Source organism: Zonotrichia albicollis, unplaced genomic scaffold, assembly GCF_047830755.1.
Source record: "Zonotrichia albicollis isolate bZonAlb1 unplaced genomic scaffold, bZonAlb1.hap1 Scaffold_83, whole genome shotgun sequence".
NCBI classification, from domain to species: domain Eukaryota; kingdom Metazoa; phylum Chordata; class Aves; order Passeriformes; family Passerellidae; genus Zonotrichia; species Zonotrichia albicollis.
In genome coordinates this window covers 241,593-263,602 of record NW_027428460.1, presented here as the reverse complement: position 1 = coordinate 263,602, position 22,010 = coordinate 241,593, and the positions used below count along the sequence as shown (strand labels likewise).

At 53.1% G+C, this 22,010-nt stretch overlaps 2 protein-coding genes across 2 annotated transcripts in view; one reads left to right on the top strand and one right to left on the bottom strand.

The window, feature by feature from the left end:
- LOC141728040 (serine/threonine-protein kinase pim-1-like) overlaps window positions 1-1,406 on the bottom strand; it is a 30,492-nt gene extending 29,086 nt beyond the window's left edge. Inside the window, exons 1-2 of the mRNA XM_074534338.1 lie at window positions 1,367-1,406; window positions 582-687 (exon numbers count right to left, since the gene is read on the bottom strand). Of these exons, the coding sequence (XP_074390439.1) occupies window positions 582-687; window positions 1,367-1,406 (146 nt within the window). The remainder of the gene's footprint in view (window positions 1-581; window positions 688-1,366) is intronic.
- A 2,729-nt stretch (window positions 1,407-4,135) lies between these two features.
- On the top strand, window positions 4,136-21,196 carry LOC141728039 (uncharacterized). Its single transcript, XM_074534337.1, has 3 exons — window positions 4,136-4,331; window positions 4,529-5,398; window positions 16,411-21,196. The coding sequence occupies exons 1-3, from the start codon at window positions 4,136-4,138 to the stop codon at window positions 16,527-16,529; spliced, it is 1,185 nt and encodes a 394-aa protein (XP_074390438.1). The 3' UTR covers window positions 16,530-21,196.
- The last annotated feature ends 814 nt before the right edge of the window (window positions 21,197-22,010 follow it).

Genomic DNA, 22,010 nt, shown 5'->3' with positions numbered 1-22,010 from the left:
TCTGTATAATTTTCCCTACTCAACCTTTCTCTTAACGCCAAGTGTTCTAAACAACGTTCCTCACAAACCCCACACTGTGCAGATGTTTTAACCATTAATAATCCACATTCATCCTGCCATTCTGGCTTTCCCCGTAAGTAGAAAAACAGATCAACATATGGGACTTCATCCCATTTTCCTTCTTGTTTACAAAACTACATTAACTGCAAAATAGTGTTATATTGCAGGGTACCGTATTTTGGCCATTTTTCACCATTCTCCAAGGCATATTCTGGCCACCATGAATTACAATAATCAATCAACTTAGTTTTACGTAATCCTTCCCCAAAGTTACCTTGTTTCCAATGTGCTAATAAGCACCCCAAAGGAGAATTTTGCAGGATAGGGGTGTTACTGCCCAAAATCCCTTTAAGTTTCTCCATTTCAAAAATACCACAAATGCCGAACCCGCAACGCTTTCGCAATTGTCTTACGGAACGGCGCCTAGGCTTACACCAACAGGAATTCCTTTAGCCCAACCAAGCGTAGCTTTCGCTGCGTCTTATTGGCAGGCATCCAAACCAAAGTAAAAAGCACCTTACCTTTCTCCCGGAGACGTTTGTGAGCGGCGGAAGCGGTCGCGGCCGATGGGCTCCCCGAGAATCCCTCGGTGCTGGCTGGGGCTCCCCGAGAATCCCTCGGTGCTGGCTGGAGCGTGATCGAGTCGCGAACTCGCTCAGCAGCACTCACAAGGGGCCCATCTGGGTCACCAAAATGTTAGCGTTCAAAAACACATAATCACTGAGCGATTATATGCGGTGCTTTTTATTAAGAGCTCTGGGAATCGGGGTATATTCAACCCAAATCTGACTCCGACCATACATCCGAAATGATCATGTTTTATACTCTATAATTACATAACTTTCATGTTAATTATTAAACTTATATTGTTCTATTGTATACATAAATTTAGCCCCTCTCTGAATTTCCAACATAGTTTCTCACTATTCTTCTTATGGTTATATAAGAATTACATTTAATTACTAAACAATCATCACATCTAACAATTATATAATTTATCATACTGCTTACGCAGGTGCAGTTGATCTGGGAAAGCACAAAGCCTAACATTTTAGATTCTATCTTTAACTTTTTCCAGGGTTCCACTATCAATATTGGGAGGAAAATGTGGACACATTGGGAGCAACTGGAATCAACTGGAAAGTCCTGGAACCATCCTGAGGGGACTAAGGACACAACTGGGGCAACTGGGATCATACTGGGAGCAACTGGTACTACACTTTGGGCAACCGCCAGAAACTGGGATCATGCTAGAGGCAAGTGAGAGTTACTGGGAAAGACTGGGATCATTCTGAGGGAACCTTACTGGACCAGAACTGGGATATACTGGAAATGCCTGTGACCATACTGGGAGGAATTGGAACCACAGTGGGAACAGCTGGGACTATGCTGGGGGCAAGTGGGAGTGAGTGGGACTATGATGAGAAGGACTGAGACTATTCTAGGGACAACTAGGATCATACTGGGAGGAACTGGGAACAACTGGAACTATTCTGGTAGCAGGACCTGGGGCAGCCCGGGGGCAGAACAACCCTGAGCCCCAGCTGGGGTTGGGAACCCCCAGTTTCCCCCAGGTCACTCCCACCATGGGCCCTGTGGCTCCCAGTCACACCCAGGATGGTCCCAGTCACTTCCAGTTACACTCAGTATGATCCCAGTATCATCCTGATCACTCCCAGTATGATCCCAGCATGGTCCCAGCTATTTCCATTTACCCCTAATATAGTTCCAGGGACTCCCAGTATGGTTCCAGTCCTTCCTAGTATGATTCCAGTATGAACCCAGTCACTCTCAGTATGGTGCCATTTGCCCCCAGTATGGTCCCAGACACTCCAAGTCACCCAGTATGATTCCAATCACTCCCAGTATGATTCCAGTCATTCCCAGATACTCCCAGTATTATTCCAGTAACTTCCTTTATGGCTCCTCTCAGATCCCCAGTCACTTCTGGTCTCTCCCACTATATCCCAGTTGCCCCCAGTGTGATTCCACTCACTCCCAGTTGATCCCAGTAGCTTTCAGCATGATTCAGGTTCCTCACAGCCACTCCCAGTCACCTCCAGCATAATTCCTGTCACTTCCTGTATATCCCAGTTGCCCCAACATGGTCCCAGTTGCCCTCAGCCTGCTCCCAGTAACTTCCAGTGTGATCCCAGAATGGCCCAGCCACCCTCTGTGTGGTGCCAGTTGCTCCCAGTATGATCCCATTTGCCCCAGCTTGGTCCCATTTCCTCACAGTATAATCCCAGTTGCCTCTAGGACAGACCCAGTCATTCCCAGTATGGTCCTAGGCTGATGCCATGATGATCCCAGTTGCTCCCAGCATGGTCCTAGCTGCTGCCAGTTGCTCCCAGTCTCATCCCTTTTGCTCTCAGTGGCCCCTAGCATAGACCCAGTCACTCCAAGTATGATCCCAGTATGAGTCCACTCTGATCCCAGTCTCCCCCAGCATGGTCCCAGTCAATCCCAGTTGCCCTCAGTGTAGTCTCAGTCACTCCCAACTGGTCCAATTGCCCATGGCCAAGACTGGGCATCCACCTCAAAAATTCCCTATATCCAAAGACTGCTCCCAGACAAAATCTGGGACACAATCCTGTCGTGGCACCAGGGTAGCTATAGATCCAATGGTGTCAGGAACCCATGTCTTAAGAGAGGAACCCACTTGTCGCGGCAAAAAGTCCAAATATGGACCACACTGGACAAATTTAGACCAGCCTTTTTTTATTATTATTACATCAGCCTCAGAACATTGTTAGATGTTGACAGCATGCTGGCCTAATGGGAAATGCCCCCGAAGGTGGGGTAAAACGGAATGACATAAAATCATCTCAGTTTAGATTTCAACCAATCACACCAAAACAAGACATATTGACAAGCTTTCCATCTAATCCTTATAAAACATAAGTAATAGTAGTTAGAACAAAGACTGGTTCATAAAAGACAAAGAACAGAGCTCTATTCATAATAACCTTCTAAAGATATACATTAAATAAACTTGTTGCCATCCTAAAGCCAAATCTACAAAGTCCTATTGTTATTTGTCAGGTCTACTGCTTGGGAAACTTTTCTGCCGTAACAGAACTTCGGGCCACATCCTGAGGCCTAAATACTCTTCTTTAACCATTTCCTAAAAACCCTCTAACTTTATGGATTCCCACAGCCACAAGCAGCCCCCTGGCAGCCGCCTTGATCCTGACAGAGTTGACTTGCAACACGCATCCTGGGCACTCTGGAACTGACAGCATCAGTGTTGTTGGAAACTGAAATGCAGGGGCTTCTCAGATCTTTGGGCCTGTTAGCCAAGGCCTAGAGTTAAACACAGGATTTGGGCTGAGACCTTGGAAAGGGCTTCCAAACTTAGGCGCACAAGCGAGATTGCAGATTTATAATATAAAGCACAGGCATATTAAGCTAATTGGACTAAAGTTTCACCTTCTAGAATTTAAGATGTAGAAAAAATAGAAGTTTTAAATGTCACCCTGGTTTTTTAAGATTTTCTAAGCCTTCTGATGTTGACATTCTTGTAGTGAATTCTCTCACACACTTTCTGTAAATAACTCATTGTTTTTCATTCCTTTATGGAGGAGAAGAGAGTTGATGGACTGTTGGTTTGACCAGTGTCATTGCAGAGATGTCAGTGTCACCTTCCAATCCACTGTCACTTTTGTAAAACTATAAATATTGGAGTCAGAGAATAAAACTTCCCTTTTTTTCCCTTCACCTTGAGTGGTGGTGTGCTTGTGTTCTCTCGTGTCCTTCAGCGACATCTGGTGACTGCCGAAGTGTACTGCAGCCAAGGCTGAGACACGGACAGCAGATTGCGAGATTGGTGACATTTTCTCCCCCTCTTTTTGGTACTTTGCCTGCTCTTCTTGGGGCAATGGAAACCTCTGTGGTTTTCCAGGATGATTCCCTCATTTTGGATCTCTGGAGGGGGGTCCTGGAGTGTAAACAGGTGTCTGTTTCCTGGGATGATTTGGAGAGAATGCTTCTGTGGGCCCGAGAGCGAGGGTTTTTTTCGGACCCTGCGAAGGCGTTTGATAAGCAGGAGTGGTCTCTCCTGGGGGTCCACCTCATGGAGGCCCTCTTTGATGATTGCAGTGTGGACGTGGGACCGCTGCTGGTGCAGTGGAAGAAATGTGAGGAGCTTTGGCGGGGGTCTGGTTCTTGTACCCCTCAGAGTTCCCAGGGAAGCCCTTCTATCTCGGATGTGGATGAGGAGGAGATTGAGCTCCTGTGTGATGTGGAGTCCCCCTCCCCGCCCCACGACGGTGTGCTGGGGAGTGGCCATTATCTGCCCGGGGTGGGTTGGGCTCACAGCCAACGGGTCCCGGGTCCGGGGGGCTCTCTGCATTCGGTGGGCCGTCTTCGCCCCGCCTCGCCCTTTGCGGGTGGCGGGGCGGGGAACGGGTTGCCCTCTCTGTGTGCCTTCCCGGCCTTTAAGGGTCAGCCTCCGCCCCGACTTGAGGCTGCTGCGGTGACGACTTGTTGTCCGAACTGCGGCGTGTCCACCACGTTCCCCCGAACGCGGTGGGGGTGGGCTCTCCCGCCCCCGAGTCGGGTTCCTCAGCGGGGGGAGCGAATTCGCCTTTCTCCGGGTCTGTGCAGCCTGCTGGGCATGCGCAGTCGGTGGAGGCAATCGGGGGCGGGACGTTGCCCGCCTCTGGGTCTGCGCAGCCTGCTGGGCATGCGCAGCCGGTGGAGGCAGCCGGGGGCGGGGCGTCAGTCGGTACTCCGACCGGCCCCGCTCCGGTGGGCGGGCAGCCCGTCCCTCTCCGCTCGGTGGGGGCGGTGCCCGCTGCGGGACCTTGCGACTTGGGGCGGGCTCTCATAGGGGGCGTACCCGGCTCCCTTGTGCCGCCCCGCAGTGACGCGGCTCCGCGGGCCGTGCCTCCCTCAGCATCCCAGCCTGCCCCCTTATCGGGGGATGGGGGCCTCGCACCGGTCTCGTCCTTGGCCGCCCCGGTTTCTTCCGGCGCCGTGTCAGATTTGCGGGCCGTGCCGGCAGCTGCGGCCGCCGAGGTGACCCATGGCGGGGCTGCAGCGCAGCAGGGGACTGGGGTGTTTACCTTTAGTGCAACTGCTGACACGGCCGGCGGGAGGCCGGTGGGTGCCCGGGGCCATGGCGCTTTCCTGTCAGGTCTTTGGACGCTTCCTGCGTGCCAGGTGACCGTGCGTCCGAGGTACCCTGAACGTTTCTGGCCAGAGGCAAAAACCAAGACCGACGAGATAAATGAACATCTCTCCTCACGGCATCTGCAGGGTCGCGGGGCGGATTCCTTTGGCTCTGCCGGTGCTGCAGGGGGCGCAGGGACGAGTGGTGTTGCCCCGGCTCCTGGTCAGTCACTCCCTCTTGTCTCTGGGGGGCCCAAGGCTCGGGACACAGCAGGTGCGGTGGCTGTGCCAGGGGGTCCCCAGGCTTTCCCTGTGCTCAGGGGCGTCACTCATAACACCTATGAACCCCTTGCATATAAGCAGGAGAAGGAACTCCGTGAAGCGGTTGCTCAGCATGGTTTGGGGTCTGCTGAGGTTATGCACATTCTTTGGAGGCTTGATCAGGACGTGCTGACACCTCACGATGTCCGTTGTGTGGCACATTCTCTTTTTGACCCTGTGCAATTTGGTGTTTTTGAGACCAAGTGGGCTTGTCTGGCGGCCCAAGTGGTGAAGCGGAATGCTGCGCTGGCGCCAGAGGACCCCAGGCGTAGGGTTGTTGCTGACATGCTGATGGGGACGGACCGTTATGAGAATGTTCAGGGACAGGTTGGATACGATCCCCTCGTGCTTCAGCAATACAAAATGCTGGGCATAGGGGCGATTGTGCAGACCCTGGAAATGGCTGCTCTGAAGCAGCCGTTTTCAACCGTTTTCCAGGGGGATGATGAGCCTTTTATGGTATTTGTGGGAAGGTTGATTGCGTCCGTGGAGAGGCAGGTGCCTGATCCTGTGGCGAGGGAAGTTACGATTGCAAACCTTGTCAAGTGCAATTGTAATGAAGCCCGTAATAAGGTTATAGCGGCCATGCCTGGTGATCCTAGTATCTGGGAGATGGCAGAAGCCTGTGCAAACATCATTCCTTCGCGTCAGAAGTTGGCTGCTGTGGCTGCCGCTGTGCAGCCGGTCTGGGCAGCACCGGAGGGCGGGCGGCCACAGCAGGGGAATGCGCAGGCCAGCAGGAAGCAGGGGAAGAAGGTGCAGAAGGTCAAATTCCCCATGTTCCTGTGCGGTCAGTGTGGTAGGCCGAATCACATGTCTAACGTTTGTAAGGCGACTGTTCATGCTAATGGCCAGGCTTTACTGGGTTCGGGAAACGTGAAGCGGAGCGCGCAGCAGGAGGGGCGTGCTCAGACACAAGCTTCTCTCCAGACCCAGGTACCGATGGAGGTCTCCTTTGCCGGCTTGCAGCCAGCACCCGCGGATCAGCAGGTGTGGACGTCTGCACCGCAGCAACAGTTGTCTTAGACTCGTCTGAGATACGCAAGGTTCCCCTGGATGCCTTTGGTCCCTTGGGTGGGGGCATGAGTGCTCTCCTTATGGGGAGGTCCAGTGCCACCCTTCAGGGCCTCATTGTGCACCTGGGGCTCATTGATGCAGATTTTACAGGACAGATTTGTGCCATGGTCTCCACACCCACTCCCCCTGTCACAATCCCAAAAGGGACACGGCTTGCTCAAGTTGTGCCTTTTAAGTCTTCTCTTCACAGGACAGCTGACCGGTCACGTGGAGCTGGTGGTTTTGGATCCACCGGGCCACCTCAGGTTCACTGGACTGCTGTCCTGACCAAGGACCGTCCCGAGATGCTGTGTACCCTGTCCGTTCCTGGTGCGACACTGTCGGAAATCCACCTCCACGGGCTTCTCGACCGCGGTGCTGACGTCACTGTTCTCTCCCTTGCCACCTGGCCCTCGGAGTGGCCCCTGGATCCGGTGGCGACATCTGTCGCCGGCCTGGGAGGGACGGCGCAATGTTACGTGGCCCAGCAGCCCGTGCTGGTCACGAACTCAGAGGGACAGATGGCCTGGGTTAGGCCTCATGTTACTTCTACTCCTGCCAACCTCTGGGGGAGGGATGTTCTGTCTGCCTCGGGGGTGCGTATCGGGACGGATTTTTAATGGGGACCACTGCAGTGAAGGGCGCAGAGTGTCCTACGCCTCCTATACGGTGGCTGGTGGACAAACCCGTTTGGGAGAAGCAGTGGCCCCTCACTGATGATAAATTAGTCGCCCTTCGGAATTTGGTGCAGGAGCAGTTGGACCAGGGTCATCTGGAGCCTTCTAACAGTCCTTGGAACACTCCTGTCTTCTGTATCAGAAAGAAATCTGGGAAATGGAGGTTGTTGCAAGACCTCCGGAAGGTCAATGCCGTGATGGAAAGCATGGGACCATTGCAGGCGGGCATGCCATCGCCTACCATGCTTCCTGCAGGCTGGCCGGTCCTCATTGTGGATCTGAAGGATTGTTTCCTTTCGATTCCTTTGCATCCCGATGATAGACTGAAGTTTGCCTTCTCGGTGCCAGCGATTAACGAGGCTGAGCCCGCACAGAGATATCAATGGAGGACATTGCCTCAGGGCATGCGTAATTCTCCTGCCATATGCCAATGGTATGTGGCCCATGCCTTGTCTTGAGTTCACAAGCAGTTTCCTGATGCGCGTCTGTATCATTATATGGACGACATTTTGGTGGCCGCATCCACCCAGGATGAGCTGCTGAGGATTCAGCCTCGGCTGCTCGATGCTTTGCATGCCCATGGACTGCAGGTGGCTCCAGAAAAGGTCCAACAGGAATCACCTTGGAAGTACTTGGGGGTCAAGATTCTGGAATGGACAATCTGTCACCAGGAGGTGCAATTTGTGCATTCTGTGAAGACACTGAATGATGCTCAGAAATTGGTAGATGTCATCACTTGGTTACGTCCGTATTTGGGATTAACCAATGCACAGCTGTCTCCTCTGTATGATTTGTTGAAAGGAGACTCTGATCTAAAGTCGCCTCGCACACTGACCCCTGAGGCGAGTAAGGCATTGGAGGTGGTTCAGCAAGCTGTTCCGGCTTGTCAGGTTTATCGCATTGATCCCTCCGTGTATGTCACTGTGTTCATCACCACTCCAGATTTGCATCCCACAGGTATCATTGGTCAGTGGAGTGACAAATGGTCTGATTCCTTGCACGTTCTGGAATGGGTTTTCCTGCCTCATCAGCCGCAGAAGACGGCAACTACATTGTTTGAGCTAATTGCTCGCTTGATAATCAAATGCTGACAACGGTGTTTGCAATTGATGGGTGCGGATCCTGCAGAGATCATACTCCTGGTACAACGGAAGGATTTTGACTGGAGCTTTGCAAACAGTGTGTCCCTGCAGAGTGCTCTGGAAAATTTTTCAGGGCAGATCACTTATCATGTGCCCAGCCATAGGCTGTTGCATATGGCGAAATCCACACAAATCTCTTTGAGGCCCAAGAATAGTCAGGAACCCGTGCAAGGACCCACCGTCTTCACTGACAGTTCAGGGAGAACGGGAAAGGCCATTGTCACCTGGAGGGATGGATCTGAGTGGCAGGTTCTGGAAGGCCATGAGGATGGGTCAGCCCAATTGGTTGAATTGAGGGCTGCTGTCATGGCATTTGAGAAATTTTCCCAGGAACCTTTCAACTTGGTCACGGATTCCGCCTATGTGGCTGACATCGCACAGCGGTTGGGTCGCACATTCGGTTTTGAAGGAGGTCAGTAATCCTGCCTTGTTTCATTTACTGAAGACCTTGTGGTGTGCCATTCAGGCCCGAGTTCATCCATTTTATGTTCTGCATGTGAGGAGTCACACCGATTTGCCAGGTTTTATCGTAGAAGGTAACGCGAGGGCTGACAAGTTGGCTAACCCAGCGTGGGTAGCGCCTCAGCCTGATACACTCGCGCAGTCCGAGGCATCCTGTGGGTTTTTCCACCAGAATGCACATACCCTGCAGAAGCAGTTTCAGCTGACACCAACTGAGGCTGGTGACATTGTCGAGTCATGTGATGACTGCCTTGCACTTGCTCTGCCTTTGCTGGCAGGGGTAAACCCCAGAGGCCTTAGGGCCTTGGAGTTTTGGCAGACTGATGTCACCCAGATTGCCGAGTTTGGCCGGCTCAAGTATGTGCATGTCACGGTGGACACGTTCTCCTCTGCGATGTGGGCTTCGGCTCACACTGGGGAGAAGGCCCGTGATGTCCTTGCCCACTGGAGGCAGGCCTTTGCTGTTCTGGGCATACCTTCTGCTGTGAAAACCTACAATGGTCCTGCTTGTGCATTGCAAAAGGTGCGGCAGTTCCTGCAGTTGTGGGGTGTCTCGCACAAGTTTGGTATCCCTCATTCTCCAACTGGTAAAGCTCTTGTAGAATGCGCTCATGGTACTCTGAAGCAGGTTCTGCAAAAACGGGGAATGCAGGGTGAAACCCCGCACAGTCGGTTGGCAAAAGCTTTGTGCACAATCAGTCATCTCACTGTGCCACAGAACTCAAATAATCCTGTCATTTTGAATCACCATCTCTTGTTGCAGGCTGCAGACGACGCACATCAGCCCCGAGCGAAGGTTCGGGTGTGGAATTTAGTCAACAAACAGTGGGAAGGTCCCTATGACCTATGGTGTTCAGTCTGGGCCTCCCCAGCTGCCCTTGGTGCCATTTTTTTCTTCTCATGCTTATATCCTCTATGAAGAAAAGCTCCAGAATCTCACCCTTCCATGCCTCCCAGGCTACTCCTGTTCTGTCCTCAGTCTCTGCCCCACTGACCCCAGAGCTATCAGCTTCTACATCCTGGTTATGTGATGAGGCCTCCATCCTGGAAGATTTTGTGTCCTCTCCAAAGTCTGTGAAAATGGAAAAATAGTGATCAAAGTTATTTTCTCCCAAATCTTGCAGTGACGGAAGAAAGGTCAATATCTTTAAACTGAATGAGGGTGGATTTACATTTGTAAGAAGGAGGAAATATTTTACAGTTATAAGAATGGCACAAAACTGCAACAGTTATTCCAGAGAAGTGGATTTCCCATCACAGGAATTCCCATTCTAGGAGCAGGAACTTTGTGCAGCCTGACCCAGTGAAACCCTCTCATCCCCAGGGACAGAATTCCTCTTCTGTGGGTTCTCTGATGTGCTGGGTGCCCTCACAAGGCTTCTGGCCAGAATGTCTGCTGAGGGCAGCCAGGCTGCTGCAGGGGCAGTGGCCTCACAGCCATCACCATGGTAGCCCTGTCCCCTGGGCCTGGCTCTGCCCTTTCCTCTGCCCCTGCCTTGGCTCTGCTGCCATGAAGAGTTTTGTCATTACTATCTTGTCCCCAGGGTGCTGGGGCCAATGGCTTCCCAGTCAGGCTCCTGGAGCAGAAGTGGCTTTTCAGAGCCCAGCCAGGAATGAGCCCTGGGGCAGCAGCTCTGCAGTGGTGGCCACCAGGCCGGGCTGCCAAGGGAGGCTTCTGGCCATGGCCTGCAAGCAGCTGCTGCTGCCAAGGTGCCTTTGGTGCCTCAGGCTCTCCCTGGCACAGCTCCCAGCACGGCACTCTGCCCTTGTGCCCGAGCCCTTCCCTGTGCTGGGGCTGGCCTGGGGCTTTTCCTGCAGCGGGACCTGCCCTGCTCATGGCACAGGAAAGGCAGTTCCTGCTGGAGCAGGAGGCTCTGCCTGCAATGGGCTCCAACAACCCCAGCAAGGCCCTGTTTGCAAAGCCCCCAGTGGGAAATGAAGGAAGGGAGTCACACTGCTTTAGGGGTGAATAATGCTGAAACCAGCCTGACACCTCCATCCCAAATTTCAGATTCCTCAGAGGGAATTGAAGCGGTGGCAGAGGTGGAAAAATCCCCAGAGAAAGGAACAACCAAGTGACACCACTGAGAGCTTCTGCAGAGCTGCTGAGCTGGCCCAGCCTGGGCACATCTGACTGACAGGGCAGCACCTCAGATGAGAAAAGCCCCGTCCCAAATTTTAATGGCAGCGTCTCCTGACATTTCCCTTCTTGAGGGGTGTGGGGATTCCTCCCAGCGGTGGGGACACCCTCAAGGTCACTGCTCCAGGTTGAGCCAAAGGGAATTGCCCTTGGTCATTGGTCTGGGGGAGTGACTTCAGTCTCTGCTTAATTACAGGTTTTGCTTAACACAGTTGCTGTGAAGTAATTTCCTAGTGCTCTGTATAATATATTTTGCATCTCTTACATCCTGGCATAAATATTTCTGATTAAGGCAATTTGGTCTAATCATTACCATAATAGAGAATACATATTTATATGAATATATCTGCCCATGACCGGTACCCTGTGAGTGTCTGGGACATCCTGGCCCTTTGACAGCCTGGGGACTCCTGGGATGTCACTGTGGAGCCCCCGTGAGTGCCTGTGACAGATCAGTGCCTTGGCAGCACAAGGTCCCCTGGGATGTCACCATGGAATGGCTGTGACTGCCTCTGACCACAGGGCTCTTTACCATCCCCAGAAAGCCCTGGGAGGTGTCCATGGAGCCCCTGTCTGTGCCTGTGACATTCCAGCTCTGGAACAGCCTGGAGACTCCTGGAAAGTTCCCATGGAACCCCTCTGAGGGCCTGTGACAAATCTGATCCTTAGCAGGCAACCATCACCAGCCTCCTGTTGTTCTGTTCAGTTTCCACGGCAACCATCACTAGCCCCCTGTTGCTATGGTCAGTTTCCATGGCAACCATCACCAGCCCCCTGTTGCTATGGTCAGTCCCTCAGCAGCTCCATGGAGATCCCATGCCAGGGGTGGTTGCCATGGACACCAGCTCAGGCCTGCAGCCACAGCCCGTTGCCATGGCAACCATTGGCAGCCCCATCCCCAGGCTCATGGGATCCCAGAACCACAGAATTGGCTGAGCTGGGAGGGACCCATCAGGATCCTCCAGTCCAACTGCTGGCCCTGCACAGGACACCCCAACAATGCCAGCCTGGGCCTGGCAGCGCTGTCCAAACGCTGCTGGAGCTCAGAGAGCCCTGGAGCTGGGACCCTTCCCTGGGGAGCCTGGGCAGGGCCCCAGCAGCCTCTGGGCAAAAACCTTTTCCTGACATCCAACCTGAGCCTGCCCCGACTCAGCTGCAGCCGTTCCCTCCACTCCTGTCCCTGGGCACCAGAGGGAAGAGGTTCCCACAGCCCCAGCCAGGGACCCGCTCCCAAGGCTGTTGCCATGGCCACCAGGGCTGGGAGCAGCTGGGATGCTCGGTTTCCATGGGCCGGGGTTCAGGAATGGGATTCCCCAACTTCCTGCCCCCGCTAAAACCGCGCTGCCCTCGCTGCCCTCACTGCCCTCTCGCCTCCCATGGAAAGCACAAAAGGCAAAGATCCCGGGCTGGGATAAGAACAATTTATTAGGAACAGGAACAAGATAAGGGACAAACAGAACTGAAACAATATTGATAACAGAAGGGATAAATGAAGAAGTTTACTGGGAAAACTAAAACACAACTCACTGGGTCTTCCTGGCCACAATTTCCCCTATCTGGAAAGGACACACTTCTTCTCAGGGAGAGAGAGAGAGTGTGTCCCTTTTCTGCACCTGAAAATTCTCTGACGTGGGAGTGAATGTAATGACACAGCCATGGCAAGACCCTCATGTTTTTCAATGCCACATCATGACACTGGTATGGGCAGGAAAAGGGACAGGTGTCTTCCCAGCATAGACCAAAGAGAAACTGGGTCACCAGGGATATTCCCAATGTGGGCCCTCCAATGGGGGATGAAGCTGGAGTGGTGCATGAAGCTGTTCCTGCATTTGTGGCATTTGCAGGGCTTCCCTTACCGGTGCCTCCGTTGGTGTCTGGTCAAGTGAGAGCTGGTGGTGAAGCTTTTCCCACACTGGGGACACTCATAGGGCCTCTCTCCAGTGTGGATGCGCCGGTGGATGATGAGGGTGGAGTTGTGCTTGAAGCCCTTCCCACACTCAGGGCAGCTAAAGGGCCGCTCCTCGGTGTGAATCCGCTGGTCTGAAACCTCTTCTGACACTGGGGACACTCGTAGGGCCTCTCTCCAGTGTGGATGCGTTGGTGGGTCACAAGGGCGGAGCTGCAGCTGAAGCCCTTCCCACACTCCCCACACTTGTAGGGCCGTTCCCCGGTGTGGATCATCTGGTGGCTGATCAGGTGGTGTCTCTGCCTGAAGCTCTTCCCACACTGCAAGCACTTGTGGGGCTTCTCCCCATCATGAAGCTGCTCATGGACCACCAGCTCTAAACTCTGGCTGAAGCTCTGTCCACCTTCCTGGCTAAGGGAGGGTCTTTCCTCCTCAGAGCACACTGGGCTGGGTTTGGAGCGCCTCTTCCTGTGGAATCTCTGGGGATTTTCATCCCTGTTGGATTCCTGTGCCCTAAACTCACTCATAATGGCCTCTTCCACAAGGTTCTGCTGTGGGGATTTGTCCTCCCTGGTTCCAATCCTCAGCTTCTTGTCTGGGGGAGGAAAGACAAGGAGAGGATGGGATTTGCCTTCGTGCCACAGGAAAGGGGAAGGAGATCCCCCCAGTGCATCCCCAGCAGGACGGGGTTGGCAGCAGGGTTGTCCTGCAGCCAGGGGCTGTGCTGGGCTGGGAGACGGAGCAGGAGAGAGGGGGAAAGGGGCACTGACTTCCTCCTCACTTGCCTGGGTGTCCCGGGGAACCTTCCTGTTCCTCACAGCCTCCGTTTCCATCTGGCAAAGGTTTGGGACTGGGAAATTCTGTTTTGGGAGGAAAACAAGGAATGAGTACATTGAGTTTTTTTGTACTGGTTTGAAGGCAAACCTGGGGAGGGTCTAAATCAGAATTACAATTTAAAAGAAAATGAAGATCAAGGCAACGATATAGAAACACGGCCTTAAACTGACAGAATCGGATATAACCTGACACCCTGTCGGTCAGAGTGGTGGCAGCCGTCCCAATAAATGGTGGCTGCAGTCCTGTTAGAGTGATGAATGTGATTCTGTCAGAGCAGTGATCCTGTAGAAGGGTCTGGTCTTCCTCTGGAGGTCCAGTGGTGGTTATGGAGCTCTTGTCCTCTGGTAATCCAGTAGGCAAGCTGCTCCTGGTTGTAGCAAGGCTCAGCTTATATGCAGGTAGGAATGCTTGGATCCTCCCCCTGGGCGGAGCACCCCACAATGGGATGATGGAATTTTATCAGTCCTGCAGAGACACTCAATGGCCCATTAGCAGAAGATATCTCCCCTGGAGGGCGTTATCAGGGCTGAGTCATGGAAGAGATAAAGAACCCTGCCCCACCTGTTTATGGCAGTTGATGAAGATGGGGATTGAAAACTTGCATTTGGTTACATCTTGCATTGCAACCTGAAACAGTGGGGTAATCCCTGCTCAGGGGGTGAACACCACCCCCCTTACCCAAACTGGCTCAGGTGCAAAACCCCCACCCTGGGAAGGGCACACACACAGAAGATAATGTCACACTTGCTCTGCTCCAGGGGAGGTCTCTCTCCCTGTCACTCATCTTTTCTCTTTCTTTCCGTCTCTCTCTCTACCTCAGATTTACTGTTCAATAAAGTACACTTTGGATGTGGCCTCATTAGCACCTTAATTGGGCAGAGGAATCTCTATAACAATTTGAGTAACTATACTGTGACATTATTTTGGCACAGTGAGTTCAGGGCAATGTTCTCTGACTCCAAGTGCCTTTTACAAGAGCATGGTTCCCTTCTCTGAGGATGTTGTTGTTCTTTCTGGAAGAACTCTTGGAAACTTGGGCACAGTCCCTCCTTCCTCCCGGGGAACTTATGGGAGAAATGATGAGGAAAACTGCTTTTGTAAGTGGCCAGTGAAAAAGAAAATATTTTCTTGTCCTTCCTAGAAAAGTTTGTTAAAATCACTGGAGGAAAGGGAGAAAATGTTACCAGCGAGACTGACAAGGTTCATTCACTCCAATGTGAAGAACATAAGGGGCTGCTGAAAGTCCCACAAAAAGTCCAGCTCAAGTAGCTAAATTCCCAAATAACTCTGGAATTCACAGGCTTGGGGGCTTTATCAAATCTTAGAAACATTATTCTCTTCATCCTTGTCAGCTTTTTGACAGCTACACTGAGTTTCCCCTTCCTTTTAATAATATTTGTATTGGGCCAAATTTGCACTTTGCTTTTATTGGAACCTGGCAGCTGCTGAGCTGTAGCTATTCAGGAACCAATGTAACTTGGAATTGCAACAGAATTGCTTCTATTGTCAGTTTATTTGTGTTTGGGATTTGTGTTTTCATCATATGTGACTTATGGGAAATCAAATATTCATCAAGGTATTTTATGTAGGATAAAGTTTTATTTCTGCCAAGTTTATTTTGTCCAGTGCCCAGGGGATGCTCAAGGGGTCTCTGTGCCTCTCACCCTGGGGGATGCTTGGGAGGGGCTGGGGGGGCTCTCCGACCTTCTCACACCTGCGGAGGCCGGGGGGGTCTCTGTCCCTCTCAGCCCTGCTGTGACCCCACCCAAACATCATCGGGGTCAGAGCGACAGAGACACCCCCAAACCCCCAGAAGGGCCGAACCTGGGATTTGGCTTGGGGCTGAGGATTTAGGAAGGGGCTGGAATTGGGGCTGGGCTTGGAGTTGGGGCTGAGATTTGGATTAGAGCTAGGATTGAGGTTAAGGCGAGACATGGGATTGGTTTTAGGGCTGGGGTTGGGATTGGGTCTGGGGCTAGACGAGTCAGGCACTGGGATGAGATTAAATACAGAACTGTGAGTGTGTCTAAACATGGAGTGAGACCGAGACCAGGGTCAGGGTCAGGTTTGGGACTGAGCTCACCCATGGCAGGACAGGGGGGATGTCAATGCAGGATGTCCCTGGCATCATCCCAGCCCTCCTCAGGCACCTCCAAACATGAGGGGCAGCTGGGTGCCCCAAGATCCAGGTGCTCCCACACTGCCCCTCCATACCAGGCGAGCATTCCCTGAGGGCAGCCCTGACTGTGACCACTGGGGCTCTGGGATCAGCCCTCACATCCCTGTGGGAGCAGCTGCAGACAGTACGAGAGATTTCCCCCCCTCTTTCCAGAGGAAGGGTGAAGCCCGGCTGCCCTTTTCTTCTGGTGCCTCCTCCTCTCCTCAGGTGAGGATGTCAAACTCCCCAGGAGCAGGAAAATCCCCATTCCCTCTTTCCTTGTGGCTGCAGCTTGGAATGCCCACCCAGAGTTAAGGACTTTCTGAGAGCCCTGCTGAATGACACTGGCAAGAGGTTTGTGAGAAAGGGAAGAAATTGTATTTTGATAGTAACTAAAAGATGCAAAATTATTCCTTTCTGTTATATTGCTTTTCAGTCAGTTCTGGTCTGTTTTCAGAGTGCCACCTTCTCAGCTGACTGTGTTTGTGCCCTCCTTTCTCTCCTGCCTCTCTTCCCCTGCTCTGTTTCTCTCTCAGGGTCTCCCTTGACCCAGGGCAGCTCACACCAAAGACCGTGCCTGGATTTAATTCCCAATACAGGAGCTACAGCAGCCATGGGTGAAGTTAGGAAGGCTGGCAGTGAAATGCCACTGTAGGATCTTGCTCCACTTGGCTTTTGGCTCCTTCTTGACAGCTTTGCCCTCAAGGGCAGGAACATCTTTTCATAGCTGAGAACTGGAATTCCAGACCCTGGCAGTGTGTGCCGTGGATCCCAGAGGGGCATTCCCGAGGCTCCCAGGGTGCTGCTCCTGCCGTGCCTCCCAAGGAGCTTCTCTCCCAAGGGGAGAAGATCCAGCACAGAGCACACAGCAAAGGTGGCTTTGATGGACATTTTCCAGCACCTTCCCCTCTGGAAGCAGAGGGAGGGAGGAAATAGAAGCGAGTCCTGGAAGGACTGGAATGGGAAGGGACCCTTCCATGGATTACGACCCAGCGAGGGAGAGACGCCTCTGCCCCAGTGAAGGAGCGAATGAGAGCGTGGGAATGCAACCGACGATTATTGAACATGGACTGAACAGAACAAGACATGAGGAGGATAAAGGGAGAGAAAGAAATCGGGAAGAGGTGTCAGAGAACAGAAAGAAACAGGAAAAGGCTCCCGCCTGGACTCCGCAGCTCACAGGGACACCGGCAGGGCGCAGCGCCCTTCACAATTCCAGCCAATCAGAAGACGTGGTAAACAATTTCCAGCCAACCAGAGCCTTTCCCGCCGATGACTCACCGGTTGCCAGGCGGACCCGCAGAGCCCAGCGGTCCCGGAGCGGAATTTGGGGCTCGGGCCGGGGGGACGGATCCGCCCCGGGGGGGTCCCCGAGCCCCCTGCCCAGCCCTGGGGCCGATCGGGGGCTCCCCCACCCAGCAGCCGGTGCTGCGGGGCCGCGGGGCAGAGCGGTGGGAAAGGGGGGCCCGGGCTGGGAGCGGAGGAAATGCGGGAGGAAGAGGAGGGAGAGGAGGAGCAGCAGCGGGAGCGGGAGAATCGCGGCGCTCGCAGCGCCCGCACGCCGAGCCTGCAGCACCCCCTGCCCCGGGAGCATCGCCCCCAGCCCCGAGCCGCAGGTGAGGGCGGAGGCCGAGCTCGCCCCGGCTCCAGCCAGGGGTCTCCAGGAGGATTTTTTGGAGAGTGTTCGGAGCCGGCAGATCCCGGACTCGAGCCCCGGATATCTCCGGGCTCCCCAAGAGGAGCTTTTTCGGGGGCAGAGGAGGCGCGATCGCCCCTCGGGAGGGTCCCGGGGGGTCCACGTGGGGACGGCCCTGTACCGACGGGGCGGGACATTGGTTTTGGGGATCCCCGTGAGAGCTGGGACTGTGGAACAGGGGACCCCCGGGACGGGGAGAGGGGAAGGGGCGATACCGGAGCTGGGGGACCCCCGGCAGCCCGGAGATGAGGCGGGGACCGGACCCCCTGACCCTGACAGGGGTGTCCTGGGGTGACTTCATGATGCTTTGTACCCCCATCGGTCTGTTTAGCCCAGAAATGAGTTCTGCACCTTTAAGGCTGATTCTGAGAGCGAAGAGGAGGAGGAAGAAGCCGCAGTTTGTTTTCAGAAACTGCACTCACTCCTCTGCATTCCGGCTGCTGGATGGACTAACAGCAGGACAGAGCTCTCCTTTGCTTTTAGTCAGTTTTTAGCTCGCTGAGGCAGAGAAATTCCCTGGACTGTGGTTTTTCTTTTTCTTTGGAGCTGTTTAAACCTGCTCTGGACTGAACAACCAGCACACCACTGGCAGCTCCTCCCTGAAGCCCACTGGGACGGGCCTGGGCTGAGGCATTTCCAGCGCTGGATGGACTGATAAGAGACTGATAAGGCACTGATAAGACACTGAGTGCGCGGAGCTACAACCCAAGGAGGGACTTTCAGAGTTTGTCATCTATTTTGGAGCAGCAAGAGGTTTTATTGCTTAATATTGTTCAGGTTTTGTGCTGGTAAATGCTTTGCCTGTAAAATAACAGGATTTTTCAACTTTTCTCTAAGGAAATATTTTCCGAAACTGGCTGAGGGTGGGGCTGCTGAATCGGCATTCTAGAGGAAACTCCTTTTGGAGGGTTTCAACCAAATTTGCCCTAAACCAGGACAGGGTGGTGGAAAGAAGGGGGAACCCCAAGTGGCTGGATTGAGGGGAGGCTGGAGAGGGGGACCTTGGGACCCCAGAACCTCCCAGAATCCAAAAGCAGGACCCTGGAGAGGAGGGATCCCCAGGACCGATGGAATCCCCACCAGCCCTGAGATGGGGGACCAACCATAACCCAAGAGGGATGAGACTGGAAATGGGAAACTCCTGGTGGCTTTTTTTGATTCACTCTTGATTTTTGGACATCAGGTGTCTTCTGGAAATGGACGTATATGGCAGGAATCCCCAACCCAAGGCATTCACACCTTGTTGTTCCCCAAACCAGGATTTTCCCCATACCTTCCCACTGTGACATCCCCCCTGTCCGGCTCTGGGTGAGCTCAATCCCAAACCTGACCCAAATCCTGGTCTCAGTCTCACTCCATGTTTAGACACACTCACTGTTCTGTATTTAATCACATCCCAGTTTCAAACTTATCTAGCCCCAGACCCAGTCCCAACCCCAGCCTTAAAGCCAATCCCATGTCTCGCCTTAACCCCAATCCCAGCTCTAATCCAAATCTCAGCCCCAACTCCAACCCAGCCCCAATTCCAGCCCCTTCCTAAATCCTCAGCCCCAAGCCAAATCCCAGGTTCAGCCCTTCTGGGGGTTTGGGGGTGTCTCTGTCGCTCTGACCCCGATGATGTTTGGGTGGGGTCACAGCAGGGCTGAGAGGGACAGAGACCCCCCCGGCCTCCGCAGGTGTGAGAAGGTCGGAGAGCCCCCCCAGCCCCGAGCACCCTCAGCGGTGAGAGGGACACAGAGCCCCTGGTCCCCAGCCCTGCACAGGCGTTGCCTGAGGCCAGAGGGATGGAGACCCCCTGAGCATCCCCCAGGGTGGGGGCACAGAGACCCCCGAGCATCCCCTGGGCTGAGAGGGACAGAGACTGCCCCGAGCACCCCCTGGCACAGGGGTGAGAGGGAGGGAGACCCCCCAGGCATTTCCTGGGTGAGAATGATGGAGACCCCCTGGGAAATGGCCTGGGGTGAGAGGGACAGGAAACCCCCCCCCCCAAACCCCTCCCAACCATCCCCCAGGGCGAGAGGCACAAAGACCCTCTGAGAATCCTCTGAGCACTGGACAAAATAAACTTGGCAGAAATCAAACTTGACTCTGCAAAATCACTTTGAAGAATATTTGCTCTTCCCACAAGTAACTTGGAATGAAAGCGAAAACAAATCCCAAATATAAATAAACCGACATTCCAAGCAGTGATGTGGCAATTCCAATATTCATTGCTTCCTGCACAGCTCCAGCTCAGCTGCTGGCCAGTTCCAATAACAGGAAAGTGGAAATTTGGCCCAATACAGATTATTAAAAGGAATGGAAAGCTCTGTGTAGCAGTCACAAAGGTGACAGGGATAAAGAGAAAAATGATTGTCACATTTGGTAAAGCCCCCAAGCCTGGGAATTCAGGACTTATTCGGAAATTTATCTACTTGAGCTGGGCTTCTTGTGGGACTTTTAGCCGTCTTGTGTTCCTCACTGTGGGGTGAATGAACCTTGTCAGTCTTACTGGTAACATTTGCTCCCTCTCCTCCAGTGATTTTAACAATTTTATAAGGAAACACAACAAATTATTTTCTTTACACTGGCCACCCATAAAAGCCATTTTCCTCATAATTTCTCCCATAAGTTCCCCAGGAGGAAGGAGCAACTGTGTCCAAGTTTCCAAGAGTTCTTCCAGAAAGAACCACAACCTCCTCAGTGGAGGGAACCATGCTGTTGTCAAAGGCACTTAGGGTCAGAGAACAGTGCCCTGAACTCACTGCGCCAAAATAATATGGCAATATGGTTAGGAAAATTGTCAGAGAGATGCCTCTGCACCAATTAAGGTGCTAACGCGACCAAATCCAAAATGAATTTTATTGAACAGTAAATCTGAGGTAGAGAGAGAGATGGAAAGAAAGAGAAAAGATGAGCGACAAGGGACCGAGACCTCCCCTGGAGCAGAGCAAGTGTGACATTGTCCCTGTGTGTGTGCCCTTCCCAGGGTGGGGGTTTTGCACCTGAGCCAGTTTGGGTAAGGGGGGTGGTGTTCACCCCCTGAGCAGGGATTACCCCACTGTTTCAGGTTGCAATGCAAGATGTAACCAAATGCATGTTTTCAATCCCCATCTTCATCAACTGCCATAAACAGGTGGGGCAGGGTTCTTTATCTCTTCCATGACTCAGCCCTGATAATGCCCTCCAGGGGAGATATCTTCTGCTAATGGGCCATTGAGTGTCTCTGCAGGACTGATAAAATTCCATCATCCCATTGTGGGGTGCTCCGCCCAGGGGGAGGAACCAAGCATTCCTACCTGGATATAAGCTGAGCCTTGCTACAACCAGGAGCAGCTTGCCTACTGGATTGCCAGAGGACAAGAGCTCCATAACCACCACTGGTTCTTCCTCTGCAGAGAAAGACCAGACCCTTCTACAGGATCACTGCTTGGACAGAATCACGTTCATCACTCTAACAGGACTGCAGCCACCACTTAATGGGACTGCTGCCACCACCCTGACCAACAGGGTGTCAGGTTATATCCTGGCTCTGTCAGTTTAAGGCAGTTTATCATTGCCTTGATCTTCATTTTGTTATTTAATTGCAATTCTGGTTTAGATGTTCCCCATGTTTGCCTTTAAACCAGTACAAATCTCAATGTGCTCATCCCTTGTTATTCTGCCAAAACAGGATTTCCCATCCCCAAACCATTGCCAGATGGAAAAGGAGGCTGTGAGGAAAAGGAAGGATCCCTGGGACACCCAGGCAGGTGAGGAGGAAGTCAGTGCCCCTTTCCCCGTCTCTCCTGCTCCATCTCCCAGCCCAACATGGCCCCTGACTGCAGGACAACCCTGCTGCCAACACCATCCTATCGGGGATGCACTGGGGGGATCTCCTTCCCCTTCCCTCTGGCACAGAGGCAAATCCCATCCTCTCCTTTTCCTTCCTCCCCCAGAGAAGGAGCTGAGAATGGAGACCATGGAGGAAAAAATCCCCATGTCAGAACCTCAAGGAAGAGGCTCTTATGAGTGACTCCAGAGCACAGGAATCCAACGAGGAGGAAACTCCCCAGAGATTCCACAGGAGGAGGGGCTCCAAACTCAGCCCAGTGTGCTCTGAGGAGGAAAGACCCTCCCTGAGCTAGGAAGGTGGACAGAGCTGAAGCTCTGGTGGTCCATGAGCAGCTTCATGATGGGGAGAATCCCCACAAGTGCTTGGAGTGTGGGAAGAGCTTCAGGCAAAGCAGCACCCTGATCAGCCACCAGATGATCCACACCAGGGAATGGCCATATGAGTGTGGGAAATGTGGGAAGGGCTTCAGCTGCAGGTCAGAACTCATCAGGCACCAACGCATCCACACAGGGGAGAGGCCCTACGAGTGTCCCCAGTGTCAGAAGAGGTTTCAGACCAGCTCCAGTCTCTTCCAGCACCAGCAGATTCACACCGAGCAGAGGCCTTTCCGCTGCCCTGATTGCGGG

Coding starts and splice junctions, on each gene's coding strand:
- LOC141728039 (XM_074534337.1), top strand. CDS start 4,136: ATGGAGGCCCTCTTTGATGATTGCAGTGTGGACGTGGGACCGCTGCTG. Junction 4,332..4,528: donor CCCCTCCCCGCCCCACGACG/GTGTGCTGGGGA, acceptor CCCCGACTTGAG/GCTGCTGCGGTGACGACTTG. Junction 5,399..16,410: donor TGGTGTTGCCCCGGCTCCTG/GTCAGTCACTCC, acceptor TTTCTCTCTCAG/GGTCTCCCTTGACCCAGGGC.